Source organism: Neopelma chrysocephalum, unplaced genomic scaffold, assembly GCF_003984885.1.
Source record: "Neopelma chrysocephalum unplaced genomic scaffold, ASM398488v2 Primary Assembly neopelma1_258, whole genome shotgun sequence".
Lineage (NCBI taxonomy): Eukaryota > Metazoa > Chordata > Aves > Passeriformes > Pipridae > Neopelma > Neopelma chrysocephalum.
This window is the reverse complement of record NW_020897920.1, coordinates 45,149-60,172: the sequence shown is the minus strand read 5'-3', so window position 1 is coordinate 60,172 and position 15,024 is coordinate 45,149. Positions and strand designations below refer to the sequence as shown.

Here is a 15,024-nt window from a genome sequence, read left to right as displayed (position 1 = left end):
GTTATGATCCAGATGTTTTTGTGCCATAACTACTGAATCCAAATTGTAGCATTTCTTTAAAATATTGAAAATCATGCTTTCGTAGTCCTGGGGAAAAAAACCCCAAGCCTTACTATTGGCAACAGGTCTGCATTTTCCAGCTGAACTTCAGCGCATGCAGTTGTTTAAATCAGCCTTCAATGCACACAGCTGTGCCCAGATGGGGCTGCTCACTTCCCACTCTTCCCAGCAGCTTCCCGAGCCATTTACTCGAGGATTTTGTTTTTTCCTCTTGTTACTTACAGCGCCTTTAAACTGAGGGGTGGCAGCAGTTCCAGAGCTTTGCATTCCTGGCTGAGCTGTGCCTGTGTTTGCATGCAGAGCCATCGCCTCCCCTCCAACTATTTTAATCATTTCAAAAGGGTGGGTCAGCAGGCATTTGGCAGCGGCTTCTTTTCTATAGCTGAGGTGGAGTCAGCCAATGACCTGCAAGCCTGGAAAATTTTGCAGGGCAGTTCCACTGGACGGCTGTGCGGAGCTGTGCCATTTGAATTTCAGCACAGACACTCACTCACTGCACTCCCCATTCCTGGCGCGTCTCCCAGCGCGGAGTTTAGCTGAGGCTCGGGCTCAGTTTTCCCTGCTCTCTCCCTGCGGTGACAGCTTCTCCGGGCTCCGTGAGCCAGGACTCCCGAGCGACCATGGAGGACACCACCTTGCAAATCATCGAGCCACCCACCGTCTCCGAGACCTCGGAGGAGCAGGCGCCCGAGGAGCCCATCAAAACAGACCAGATCAACGGCGTGATGGTGCTGACCCTGCTGGACAAGATCATTGGGGCGGTGGATCAGATCCAGCTGACCCAAACACAGCTGGAGGAGAGACAGCAAGAGATGGATAGCGCAGTGACCAGCATCCAGGGAGAGCTGACCAAGCTGACCAAGGCCCACACCACCACCAGCAACACCGTCAACAAGATGCTGGAGAAGGTGCGCAAAGTGAGCGTCAACGTGAAGACGGTGCGGCAGAACCTGGAGAAGCAAGCCGGGCAGATCAAGAAGCTGGAGGCCAATGAAGCGGAGCTCCTGAAACGCAGGAACTTCAAAGTCATGATCTACCAGGTAAGGAATTGTTTCATGATGTCTTTGCATCCTGTTAGCGGCTGTTTTCTTTGCTGAGGGTCCTGTCATGCTGCATGGCCGGCCCAGTCCTCTCCCAAACTCCCTGCACTGTCTGACAGTTCAGGCTGAGGCGGGTCCCCCCGTAGCTTTCTCATTTGTGGTTTAACATTTTCTGTGTGTCCTAAGACAAAGCTTGACAGAGTTGTCCCACTTAACAGGAATTTTAATGCAGATAGGAAGCAAGGCCCTAAGCACTCACTGCAATGGGCCAGAAGGATCAAAATAACCCGATTTTACTGCTTAGCTCAACAAAGTACAAGTGTGTTCTGGGATCTGGAAGGGGGTTTTGTAAATCCATCTGCAGCGTCTCTTCTACCAAGAGACACCATGTGCACGGCTACGTGGAGAGCGATAGCATTTCAGATTTGTGACATGCATCTGATAACAACAAGTGACAGTAACCCTGGCTCGGGGTTAATCCCACCCGCCAGGGCAGATAGAGCTGTCAGAGAAAATCCAGACCGGTCCCCTGAGCTCGGCAGCACTCAGGGTGGACTTTGCCGTGGGTTTGTACAATTCCCACTTTCTTCCTGCTGCATCCTGCAAGCCTAGATCCTTCTTGTTGTCTGGTTTCAGTAACAGCTTTGGTTTACTTGATGTTCTCCCCCCCATGCTAAGCGTTGGAGTTTTCCTTTTATATTAAACAAGGAGAGAGAGAGGAGCACAGTTCTGTCAGGTTTCCTGCCTGCAGTTAGTTTTCTGTATCAGAGCAAACTCTTCTATTGGGCCACAGGAGAAAAGTGAGTGAAACAGTTAATGATTCAGTTGGAAGCCTCTGAGTTAATAATAGCCAGCGTCAGGGACAAATAGAGAAGCATCGAATGCTGATCATGGGAAGAGAGAAAAGAAAAGCAAAATAAAAGGGAGAACGGTCCTTGCAATGGGGTTTGAGGGAGAGCAGCTCATGACAGACTCAGTGATCAGAGATACACAGGGCTTGTGGGACTCCCTGGTTCAGAGCTTGAGCATTTGTAGTTTTTTTTTAAGTACTCAAGCCTGTTCAGATCATACAGGAAACCTGACCAGTTATAGACAGATATACAAGTATGTGTTTATTACAAGCTTTTTGTATCAATCTATCTATGGAAAAATAAGATAGAACTTTAAATGTACTGCAGAAGCAAAACCATTGCAAAATGAGAGGAGGGAAGGGGATTGTTTAACATTCCACGTGGGTTACAGATAGGTGGGAAGTTAGCAGAGTTCAAGGTCCTTGGGAAGCATCGCGAACATCGACAGGTTGGCTTTTGGTGAGCTGCTTGTGTTGGTTTGCACTGGCTTATGGATATTGAGCAGAGTTTCTCTTTGAATATGAAAAAACCATCCTGCTTCTGAAGGCTCAGGGCCTGCCCTTGCTGCTGTGCTGAGGACAGAGCAGCCTTGGAGCGAGTCGGTTGGCAAGGGACTGCGGCAGGGACTTGGTAATCAAGGAGATTATAGTGAAAAAGTTATTTGTAATTTGGAACAATTTCCCAGGATGGAATGTAGCGTGATTTGAATGTGAGGTCGCAGAGCACAAGTAAGGAATTCTCCAGGTTTGCTCCGTGTGAAATGGAGCCGCTTGCGCCCTCGTGAACATCCCGGCACTTCTGCAGGAGCAGACTCGGCCTCAGCGGGAACGGGCCAGGCACTGGGATCCACCCTGGGAGGTTAAATGAGGAACTCACTGTGCTTTCCTAATGGCGTCTATGGCTAAAACCAAATAATTACAACATAATTCTCTTCTAATTCAGTGTTTCACTTCTCAGACCCCCCCACTGACCCACCAAAGTGTCTGTTGGGTACGTTACTGGTCATGTAATTAATTCTGCAGTGCTGAGCACATTATTGCTCCTCTCTGACTCAGGGAAAGCTGCTGCGCCACGCTGGGAGTGACTCCTATGTGTTTTCCATTGCTGTAGCTAAAAGTGCAAGGATTTATTAGCCTTTTCTTTTGGAGAACAAGAGAGAAACTCACTTTAAGAGTAGTAAAATATTCCATAATCCCAGCGGTGGCTGTTTTCAGGCAACAGAGCTGAGCAGAGCAGGAGTTATGCTCTGTAAGAATTCGATATCGCACAGTTCTGTGGTCGAAGAGATAAAGGAGGTAAAGATAAATGAGTTCTTTGCTGGTTAATGATGTTTGATTATTCTCTCAGCATTATGTCCTGAAGCTCCAGCAGTTGTGGAGGGACTATTTCAGGAGTGCAAATCAGACCTTTTGCACCTTGGGAGGGGAGGTCAGACTTCTTATGAGACCTGTGTTTTCCTTGTTGTAGATTAGGAGGAAACTGAAATAAAATTTTATTCAGGGAAAGCCTGACCTGTGGGATGATCCTGAGCATAACTGTCAGGGTAATTTCAGACTTTGGGGGAGAAAATGCTGAGCTGGAAATCAGTCCCATGTCCTGGCTAAGCTGAGGTGTTGAGCACAATGTTTACGGGTGTCACTCGCAGTCTTGTCCGTGTGCACATTTTCTCACTTGCTCGCCCTCTCAGAAACACTTCCAGCTGATTTTCCCAGGAGCTGGTCTGATCTCTACTGAGTTAAAAGAGTTTTTGTATCGACTTAAAGTAGGGAATTAGATCAATTCTTGAGAATAAAATTTGAAAACAACAACCCCCCTCCAAATTGCCCCATCTTTCTGTTTTGAAAACTTGTGGACCCAAAGCAAATGGCCGAGCTTTGATGGGCCACTGTGTCTGCAGACATTCAGTGCAGAACATGCCTTCCTAAAAAAGTCTGATAGTGAGTGCCTGCACTGCTCAGCAGCCCCTGGGAACAGAGCTCAGAGCTCCTCAGAGCTTCCTTTGTGCCTCTGGCCTGTGTTCCCATCTTTCAGAGAAACCAGGACACCAACAAATTTGGTGAGAATGGTTGCTAATAAAAACAAACTAAAGTGACTTCATCTCAAATCTCCCGGTTTTAGGATCCTGAATCTGGGTCTGGTTACTGCAGTTCATGGTTAAATAATGGGTGTCCTGTGCAGCTACTGCCCTGAAACCAGACTTTGCGCCGCGTTCAGCCGGAGAGCGGCACATGGCAGCTTACGTAAGCTCAGCATTTTCCTCCAAACAGTTTTTGACAATTAAACTTATTCCTGCGAATGTCAGAGGCCGACTTTCTTACAGCTGGGCAAACCCTTGCAGCACTCAGCATACACATGGAGTATTGAATTTCTAAAGTGTGCCGGTCCTTTATTTTGAGGCTTGTGTGGGCGCCGAGCTCTGGTTGCTCTGGCTCGGGATGTGCAGTGTTTTCTGTTGGGAAGAGCTGCCTTTGTCCAAGGGGTGCTCCCCACACTGTCTGATTTGGGGGCTCCTGTGGGGCTCCTCTGCTCCTCAGGGAGTTCTGACAGCTGCTCTGAGCTGTGTGAGATGTGGGTTTCTGTGGGAAGGGCCAGGCAGTCAGGAGAGCAGGGTGGGACCCACATCCCAGCCGTGCAGTGTGTGGGGTGGGTACGGCTGGGCGAGGGAATATAAATAGCCCAGCCTGGCTTTGTGCTCTGCGTGGGCCTTATACGGATGGGAGCAGCAACACTGTACATTTTGGGCAGGGGGGATGGATTTCAAACCCACACACTAATGTGACAGATTAGGAGGTCAGGCCTGAATTGCCTCATTTTTGGGACTGTGCTCCTCGAAAGAGAGTGTGGGAAAGGACACGGGCTCAAGGGACTGGGGAGGAGGAGAGGGCAGGAACTCCAGGGCATACAAGCCCCAGGGCTGCAGCCTTTTTCCACTGCCCAAACAGAACAGCAGCTGCCCCGAGCTATGGTTTTGTTTGAAAGTAATCATTCAGAAACAAAACCAGGGTGAGAGCCAGCAAGACCTGCAGGCCTGAGGGGCAGCCTGAGTCAGTGACGTGCCTGGGGTTCAGTGGAGCTTGCCCAGCTACCAGTGTTAAAGAGTAAATAGGAACTTGCAAAGCAATTTGGATGACAGCACTGGGATAGGCACGGGCACCAGGCACCCACAGGGCACTTTTCCTGCAAGAGCAGTTGGCTCTGTGTGCCCGGGAGTTCTCTGTGCTGGAACGTCTGTCCCTCTTCCCAGTGGGGCACTGCAGGGATTTGCATTGCAGCAGCCAGTGGGTTTTGTAATTATTTTCTGATAATACTTTAAAATAAAAAGCTGGTTTCACTTTGCTGTGAATCCAGTCCAAAGCAGCTCCTGTCAGTGCAGGTTCCCCCTCCATTGCAGGAGCACCACGTGAACATCCTGATATGCCAAAAATCCTGCATATTCTCTGCATATTAGTGAATTATAAGAGTCTCAAGATAATAACTCACAGGAGACTGAGCCTTAAAAAAAGTCAGGATGTTAATACCTCTGACTTCCAGGATTTTTCTTAGTGCAGATTACCAGTCTTGCTACCAAAAGACAACTCTAGAGCATGGATTTCTCTGTTGCAGCCTGGTGTCAACTGCATTAATATTTCCTTGCTCAGCTATTATTTATAAGCAGTTGGTGCCAGGCCTGTTTGCTTTGCTGGAATCCTTTCAGCGTTATAGTTACAGACTGAACTGTGCAGCCATGAATTGTCTTGGAGCAAAGGGCCAGAGGCTGTCCAGCCATTGGGATGGAGTTAGATTGGATGAGTAGTGGCTCATGAAAACAAATCCCAAGGTAATATCCCTCCTGATCACATATTCCTCCCTCAGGCCTCTCTTGTGTACAGCCTGGAAAGCACAGCAATGACTCATAAACTATTCAGCAACAGGCTTAGCCCTCTTTTAGCCTGTTTGGGATTGGCCTCTTTATTCTGCAGGATCTCCTATAAATTACAGAGCACCTGAAGAATCATGGGTCCACTGTCCAGCTGCAAGATAAGACAAAGACCAGAAACAAAATGCTCAATGTCAGTGAGGGGAAATCAAATATTTAGAATAAAAAGTCTCAGGATGTTTAGTCTTCAGCTTTATGTGAGGATGCAAATGTCAGTGTCTGCAAATCATCTGTAATGAAAACCCCATCTTTGCTGCTTTGCTGTTCAGAAGCAGCTCTGGAGTCATCAATCAGCTCAGACAGGTTTATCCGGGAGGAGCAGATCTGAGAGCAAAGCCATAGGTACAAATAGACTGATAATGGCATCAAAACTTTTCAATGCTGTCAGAGAGGAAAAAAAAAGTCTTTTCACTCTCAATCTATTTACTTCTCTGTTTCCTACAGCCCTGCCTCTCTTCTGACTCACTGTAGGCAAAAGCATTTTTCCAAGCACAGCCTCCTCCTCTCCCTGCCATCCCTCCCTTCCTTTGCACCAGCTCTGGTGCCAGTAGCAGGCTGCTGCTTCTCACAGCTGATGAAGCAGATCCAGATTTTCGGGCATGTCTTCCAGGACACAGAGTAACTGGATGCGCCTGATAGAAAGAAGTGCCAGGCAGATTGCACAACACCCGGAATTACGGAGGATGGGAGGACTCTGCTAGTCAGGGAGATGCCACTTGAGAATGCACTACCTATTCCTCTAACATTTACCCAATCCCAACCTGGTTTGCTCTCCCCCCCCTCATATTTTGGATATTTCCCTTTCTCTCAGCAGTATTCCTTGGTGACTTAGTGCAGGACTCAGAAGTCTCCTCTGTAAGGCTCGAGGCTTCTCTTTTCACGAACCTCTTGGCACTGTTGGAGACAAAATCTGTCCAACCCTTGGAACCCAGAGTCAAGGCCATGCCTGACTGTGCTGTGTCACTGGGTATGGATGTCTGGGAGCTGCTGGGAATTGTCCAGCGCTGGTTTAGTGGTAAGGTCAGGACGTGACAAAACCAGCCTATGGAGTTGCAACCGGCTGTTTTGATCTCCACAGCCTCTGCACTTGAATTAGTAAACACGGTAAACACCACCTTTTTTTCATGATCTTATACATACAAGCAAACTCTGCATTCAGCTGTGCCACAGCAATGGGAGACACGTCCCCAACAGCCAACACTGAATCCTTGTGGCTGTGAACAGTCTGGCTCTGTGGCAGTGTTCAGTGTGAACGTGCCTGAACCCACAGAAGGGATCCTATATCTCCTGGGACCTGCTATGAAGCAGAGATGGACACTCCTCCTTCTCAAAGATCTTTGCTGACTGTGTTTTCTGTCAAATTTTGTTTCCTGGCTTCTCCTTTTACTAAAACGTACCCCTGTGCCTTTTCTCTCTGCCTGTTCTCATGCTAACCCGGATCACTGTTGGCGTGTTCAGATTCCCGTCGGGAGCAGGTAAGTGTTTCCATTGTGCTTCCTTTCCCCGGCCATTGAAACACAGTTTTCCTCGTCTTAGCCCGAGAAGATCCCGCGCGTGTGCCTTGAGCCTTCGCCAGGGACTGCCCTCTGAGCCCTCCCCGCGCAGCGCCAGGCCCAGGGCAGCAGAAGACACACCAGGAGGCGGCAGTTTAGGGCCTCGGCAGCGGCACCCCCCGAAGATCTCGCTCTGAACCTCTTCCGAAGCTCTGGGAGCTGCTGATTCTGAGCCTTTGCCTCTTGCCTGCTTGGGGCTGCCCCAGGCCCTCAGACCTACAAGGCTGATCCTGCTGCTGGCAGGATGCCTCCTGTGACTAATGCGCTTGCTGCATGCGCTGCCCTGGTTGGCGTGGGTGTGAGGAGCTGGGATTTTCCCTCCGGCATTGCGCTCCCTCTTCCATCTGGGAGGGAGGAGCTGCTCTGTGGCTTGCATGAAGGGTGAGTGGCCAGAGGCAGTTGGCTCTGCTGGCGTCTGCTGTGACTGGGCAAATCCCACCTGTTCTCAGAGGCGCTGGAAACACAGCCCTGGAACACCCACCTCCTCAGGCTTCTTGTGAGCGTTAGTTTGTGTTTGTGAAATGGTTTGAAGTTGTTTTAGATAGGTAAAAGTCAGGCAGAGAGCACAAACTGTGATGTAAACTCCCGGTGCCTCGGGCAGGCCCTGCAGCACCTCCCGTGTCTGTCCAGCCACAGCCCCCGGCACTGCTGGCTCCAAGCTGGGCCCTGCACACACTGGAGTGGTGAATTTAAGTGCTGCTCATTTAACACTTATCTCATTCCACAGGGGCCGCAGTGCCCTGTTGCCTTCCTGTCATTGTGCAGCTACTGGAGAAAATGTCCCAAGCTCCAGCTGCCCTTTGGGGGTCACCCAGTGCTGTCCAGTGGGAACGGCTGCCTGGGTGGACAGGAGTATTCCAGGAGCCAGGTGATGGTGAACCCAGCCCAGGAATCAGGGTCTCTGGGGGAGCTGCCAGGGAAACTTCTCCTTTTCAAAGACAATGACAAGACTTAAAAAAGGGATTTCTTTTGTGATCTAGCAGGAGACTCTGATAGCAATTTTAGCCTCCACAGGAAAAGTCTGTTCCACCAAGGCACTGGAGAGGAAAGCACAGCCCCTTCTGTGCAGGGCATCTGGACACCCCTGAGCTCTGCTAGGCTCTAGGTACTTCTCAGGCTTGCTGCTCTTACTCAGGAATAGCTGAATCCTCCTTCCCATGACACTGCTGGAAGGTCAGCACAGAACAGCCTCCTCTGAGGCCTGGCAGAGCAGAGCAGTTATCATGGCAACGGGAGAGCAGAATGTGTTCTCCTCTGGCAGGGCTCGAGCTGACCTGGAGGGCTCTTTGCTGCCCAAGCTTCTGATCCTCCCCCAGCCTCCCCCAGGGCCAGGCTGGGCAGAGGGAGGGCTGGGGCACAGGAGGGGCTGTGGGATCCAGCTCACCCAGTGTCGGGATCAGCCTGATTTGGTCGCAGTGGAGCCCGGGAATGTGAGCTGGTCATGTTCTGCACGTTATGGCTGCAAATGTCAACCAAACTCACTGTTTGTGCTGTTGCAATTGTGTAAAAATAACGGAGTGAAATGAACTGCAGATGTGATTTGCATGTGCATGTGAGAACCTTCCATTAAACCTTCCAACTGGAGACTGGAGTGGCTGGGAGTGCTGGGACTCTGTTTTTTACACGCTGACAGTAAGATCCTCTAAAAGAGCAATCCAGGAGCCCTTCTCTCATTTTGGGAGTGTTCTCCAGATTTATTGGTGGCTCTGCAGTGCTGGAGGAGCCCTTTGAGGCTGGGAATGCAGCTCAGCTCTGTGCCTCCTTGGCCTTTTATACACCAGGGGAAGTGTTTACATGTGTTGTAGCAACCAGGCTGGTGTCCATGGCCGTGGGCTGCGGGTGACTCACTGCCAGGGAACTCGAAAACAATGTCAGATAAAAGCCCACTCAGGGGAGCCGGGAAGAGGCTGCAATGGATCCAAGAGCTCTGAACTGTTTGAAGTAGGACTCAGAGTAGCCCAGCACCCATCAGCTGGCAGCCAGCTGCCTTGGGGGCTGGCTGTGGGCACCGGGGGCCCTCCAGGTGCCCACAAAGTCTGCAGATAGACAGGCTGCCAGTCCCATCAGCTCTGCCAACAGCAGGGAGCTTCCTGAAGCACACCACTTCCCAGGAGGTCTGTGCTGCAGGGGCAACACACATTCCCTGTCCCCTGTCCCCGTCCTGCTGCTGGGTGCAGCTCTGTGCTGTGGACAGAGTGGGACCAGAGTTTGCTGCTGCTGCTACCAAAATCTTCTGAGAAATGTTGTTTACCCATTGTCCTTGTGCCAGCTGGATCTGAGCTATCTAAAAGGACAGAACTAGTTTGCCTCTGCTGATTGGGAGCCAGGCTTTGAACACCCCAACAGGCAGGGATGCCAAGACCCAGGATTTTGGACTCGCCCACTTCAGGGTCAGTGTTTTCCCAGTAAAAATAGAGTGGCTGGAATGCCTGGTGTTAAAAATGTGGCTCATCTGGATGAGTCATGAGTGAAATGAAGTGCAGAGAGCGTAGTGCCTTGCCCAGAGCAGAGCAGGGATTTGTGCAGCAGCCACCCATAAACCCGGGACGGTTCTTGATTGTTCCAGACAGGTCCCATTGTCCTCCACAGCTGTGTCTGCAGGCACGTCCTGCCCACACTGGGCAGCTCTGCTTCTCTGCAGGAGAAACCTCCCAGGCCAGGAGGAGGAGACCCCACCTGAATGCGGGGGGGATGTGTGGTACATGCAAGGGATGCTCAGCAGAAGGTGCTCATCCCTATTAAGACATGCCAAAGCTGTGGTTGTTCTCACACCAGCTGTGCTGTGCTCAGGCTTGCAGAAATGGTCCCTGGATACAGCTGGGCACGGAGCCTGGGGAGTTACCCGTGGCACACAGTGCTGAAAATCCTCCAGCTGTCCCCCAGCTGGTTCTCTACTGCTTGGATCAGCAACCAGAGTGAGGAAGAGTCAGAGGGGAAAATGCAGGAATTATACCAGACTTAGGAGAGAGAGAAGCACCATCTGAGAGCCCTGTGTGGGCTGCCCTGGCACCCAGCCCTGCGGGAGAGGGGCTGGGAGCTGGACCTGAAGGGTTTCCCAAGCACAGCTGGAGAAAAGCTCTTGGAAACAGTCCCGCGCAGGAAGGCTGGGAAGGCTGGGATCTTTATGTATGAGAAGAGTTGTGGTCCCTCTGGGCCTGAGCCATGAGGTGCCTCCTGACAGAGGCAGAGCAGAGGCTCAGGTCTGTGGGTGCCTCTGGGCCAGGGCTGGGCTGTGGGGATGGAGCAGGGCCAGCAGAAGGGCAGGTGAAGTGCCTGAGTGCAGCCTGTGAAATCGTGGAGCCGGGCAGCTGCTGCTCTCTGGGTGAAACACGGAATTAGGGAGAGCTACAGGCACCCTGACAGGGGTTGCTCCCACTGTCCCACGTACAGAGCTGCTGCTGGCCACGTCCTCACGGCTGTGAGAGAAGAGCTGCAGGATGCTGCCGAGGCTGGATGGGAGCATTCCTGGCGCAGCCCATCTCACCACATCAGAAAATTCAGTCGGGAGCTGGATTTGCTGGTGTGAGAGGAGGAAAGATGGTTATTTATGAGGAAGATGTGGGATTTTTTCTTTCTGCAGACACATGTTCTGGAGCTCACAAGGGGCTGATAGGATCAGAATTTTCAGGATATGGCCCATTTCCAGGGACAGCTGTGCCAGGCAAGAGGGGGATGCCTTTGTTCTGGCTTATTGTGTTGCCTCAGAGGGAAGGAAGTGGCTGGAGTTCCTGATGTTCTGCTAGTGGGGCAGGGTCCCTGGGAGTCTCTGGGATTGCTCCAGCAGGTGTTGTTGTGAACAGGCTCCCTGCCTTCCCAGTGATGTGGGTTTGTTCTGGACTGACCCTGCCCTCTGGAGAGCATGTCTATTGTTTTCTGCTGAAGTGGCTCATCAAATGAGGAAAACACATGTTCACCACTTCACCTTAATCTCCATAAAGTGTTTGGGACCTGAGCTGTGATCCAGAGGGTGAAGAGATTTGCCCAGAACAGTTCTCTGCCCTGAACAAAACCCAGAGCCTGCAAAAACCACAAAAAAACACAGTTCCAGCAGGCTCTGTGTTTTCACCATGGACACTGTGGCCTGTGTCACCCTCACCGAGCCCAGTGCTCTGTGGAGCTGGCTTGCTACTGCTCACAAAGGTTTCCCCAGATGCCCTTGTGCTTCCAGAAAGGAACAGCACCCTCCTGTGCTTGGAGAAAAATGAGAAAGCAGATGAAAGCATCTGGATGTCACCCAGGTGAAGCTGTGCTAGAGTCACGTATCCAATGAGTTGTGTCGGTTTTCCAAGGATGCGAGGGAAGGCAGGGCTGGGGACAGTGCAGTGGGCCAGGCCCAGTACCCATGTCTGCAGGGGGAGTATCCCCTCCTGCCTCCATCCAGGGGCTCAGGCCGGAGCCACAGCATGGCAGTGACTTTAATCAGCTGGGGCAGTGGCATCGTGGTGACCTTGGTCAGCAGAGGAGCAGCGGGGGCGGTCGGGGCACGGATGTGTGAACGTGCTGTCCCTTTCAGCACTGCAGGAACCGGGATGTCCTGTCCTGCAGCAGTGCCAGGGACACCCCTCCTCGGGCTGGGCCTGGCAGAATGACCATTCCCAGTGTCCTGGTTCTCGGTATCTGCGCAGCTCGTTCATGTGTGGCCGCGGTGGCACGGTAGCGGTGGCGGCTGCTGTGCCACTGTGACATGAAGAGCACGGGAGGTGCCACAGCAAAGTCACCCTCCTGTGGCTCAGGGCAGCTCCCCAGGCTGGGGGCAGGCGAGTCACTGCCGGTGTTCCAGTGTTTGCCACACACTTTGAGCACTTGGGTTATGCCAGGGCCTATTCCTTGATTTCCCTGGGCCCTGCTCCCACCAGTGCTGCAGATCCCCGTCCTTGCTCCGCTCCTCTTCTGCCCGCCCCAGGGCTGGAAATGGCGCCCGGCCGTCCTGCTGCCCAGGCTCTTCTCCAAGCCTCAGCCCAGCAGCTCCACATGCTGTGTGCCCATTCCACACACTGCCCTTCGGCTGCTGCTGGATTTTCTGGCAGCTCCCAGCTGTCCCACCCAGCTCCATAGATCAAAACTGCCCGGGCAATAAATTTCTGAGCGTGGGCTGCAGCCCCGCTGCTGTGACGCTCCGTGCAGTGATGGGCTATTTCCAGCCTGTCCTGGGATGGGAGAGGTGATTCACTGCAGCAGGGATGCATGCTATGTGCTGCTTAGATGAAAACCAATCCTGCTCCAGACCTGTGCCCCTCTCCCAGGCACATGCTTGTCCTCTGCCACTGGGATCAGAAACTTGGCTGTCCTGGGCATGTGGAGAAGCTGAATGAATCCAGCCCTGTCCCGAGCAGAGCAGTGTAACCCGGCAGACCGGGTCAGGGCCACTGTCTCCACCATCTCCAGATATGGGCTTGGGCAAATTCCTTAACTTACTTCCCAGCGGAGAAGTGGGAAGAATAGGGTGGCCTGCTGCATCCCAAGAGATGTCCTGGCCCCACACCTGGATTCTGCAGGCATTGGGAAAGTCTGAGTGCAGACTGGGATCAGCCAGACCAGCGTGTGCGTGCCAGCAGTGTGGCCGGGATGCCAGCTCCAGCCATGCCTCTGCTCGAGGGGCTGTGATGGTCAAGTCCTGGGATAAAGATGAAACTGGAGGGGGCAGGACTGTGACAGGACAGGGAAAAACTCCAGTTTCAGTGCTGGGCTGTCTTTCCCGTGCTGCTGGAGTCATGGATGGGTTTGGAACCAGCCCAGAGTGTGCAGAGCTGATGCCTGAGCACAAATACAGGAGAGCCCTAAGCACATCCTCATTACAGTGAGTTAGCAGGTACACTAAGGGAGGGTAAGCCCAGGCCTGAGGCACCTGGGTTTGTTTAGCCTGTGGGAGGGAGGCAGGGCTGGCTCCAGGGCTGTGGGGTGTGTGTGTGTCTCACTGGCTCGGCTCTGTGTCTTGCAGGATGAAGTGAAGCTCCCATCTAAACTGAGCATCAGTAAGTCTCTAAAGGAGGGTGAAAAGCTAGAGAAGGAAGGCGAAGGTGAGGAGGCACCTGTGGGTGAGGACCATGCAGAGGAGGACCACATCCAGCTCTCGTCAGATGAGGAGGTAGAGATTGAGGAGATTATCGAAGAGTCACGGGCAGAGCGCATCAAAAGGAGCGGCATGAAAAGAGTGGATGACTTTAAGAAGGCATTCTCAAAGGAGAAGATGGAGAAGACTAAGCTAAAGACCAAGGAAAACCTGGAGAAGACCCGCCACAACTTGGAGAAGACCCGCCATAACCTGGAGAAGAGGATGAACAAACTGGGCACCAAGATTGTGACTAATGAAAGAAGAGAGAAGATGAAGACCTCTCGGGACAAGCTGAGGAAGTCTTTCACCCCCGACCACACCATTTATGCCAGATCTAAAACAGCTGTCTACAAAGTGCCACCCTTCACTTTCCATGTCAAGAAAATAAGAGAGGGTGAGGTGGAGGTGAAAGCCACCGAGCTTGTGGAGGTTGGTGGAGAGGAGGGAGAAAACTCAGATCTGATGCGAGGGGAGAGCCCCGAGATGCACACGCTGCTGGAGATCACGGAGGAGACCGACGCGGTACTGGTGGACAAGAGCGACAGCGAGTAGGACAGGCTGCAGCATGGAAGGGTTGTGGACGACAGCTGAATACGTTATCACTCACATTTTGAGCTCTCCCTGCCCTGGAGCCCCAGGGAAGTGTACACAATGCATCCTTCCTACCCTGCAGAGCCGACGCTGATCCCCTGCCTGCTTGGACAAGGTGTATTTTATATTTTAGTTTTAGCACACAAACATTAGGAACACGGGATTGTTTTTCTTACACTGTTAAGTCACCCTCGGAGACCATTCCTGCTGCAGCCTTCTCACCCCACACCTGAAGATGGACTTTGAGCGACAGGACCCTGGCCCAGCTGGAGAGTGCTGAACCCAAGATAATGGCTGTACAGCTGGAAAGCTCGAGTCCTCCATAAGCAAAACTTGGTGTCAAGAAAGCTTCCTGCAAGCAGCCCACCAACTCACGGACCCCCGTGCCAGGTGTGTGGGTGCCCCGCAGGCAGGAAGAACCCCAACACCCACACTGGCCACTCCTTCAGGGAGCAGAGGAACTGGGATGCAGCCAGAGCACGGGAGGGAAGAGCTGAGCTAGTCCTGTTGATGGGCAGAGCACGGCGGGGCAGTGGGTGCTGCTCCTCTCTGTGCTCCCAAGCACCGGGTGACCCAGCAGCACCTGGGATGGCTTCCAAGGAAGCCGCCCTGCAGCTGGGGCTGCCCTGGGTGCCCACAGGGCATCACACAGCCAGGCCCTCTGCTGCTCCCTGCTGTGCTGAGGCTGCTGCTGCTCAGCCCTGCGCCGCGGCAGGAGCAATGTGGGCTGCAGGCTCCCCTGCCCGGGTTACGGATCCAGCTGCCAGGGGCCCAGGGACTGGGCGAGTCCTCACCAGGGCAGGGAGCAGCACGGAGGTGGGGTACTGGATCTGCTCCCTCCACACCCACAGCAGAGGGGGCAGCGGGCAGGAGGTCCATGCTCACTGCTCGGGGAGGGGGAACACACAGGGAGAGATGCCAGAGCAGCCACCACTGCCCGCAAGTTGTTTCCAGAGGGAAA

The 15,024-nt window shown here is 52.7% G+C and overlaps 1 protein-coding gene across 1 annotated transcript; it reads left to right on the top strand.

Moving 5' to 3' along the window:
* Positions 1–442: 442 nt before the first annotated feature.
* On the top strand, positions 443–14,677 carry CAVIN1 (caveolae associated protein 1). Its single transcript, XM_027704169.1, has 2 exons — positions 443–1,100; positions 13,359–14,677. Exons 1-2 carry the CDS (start codon positions 681–683, stop codon positions 14,022–14,024), a joined length of 1,086 nt encoding a protein of 361 aa, XP_027559970.1. The 5' UTR covers positions 443–680; the 3' UTR covers positions 14,025–14,677.
* The last annotated feature ends 347 nt before the right edge of the window (positions 14,678–15,024 follow it).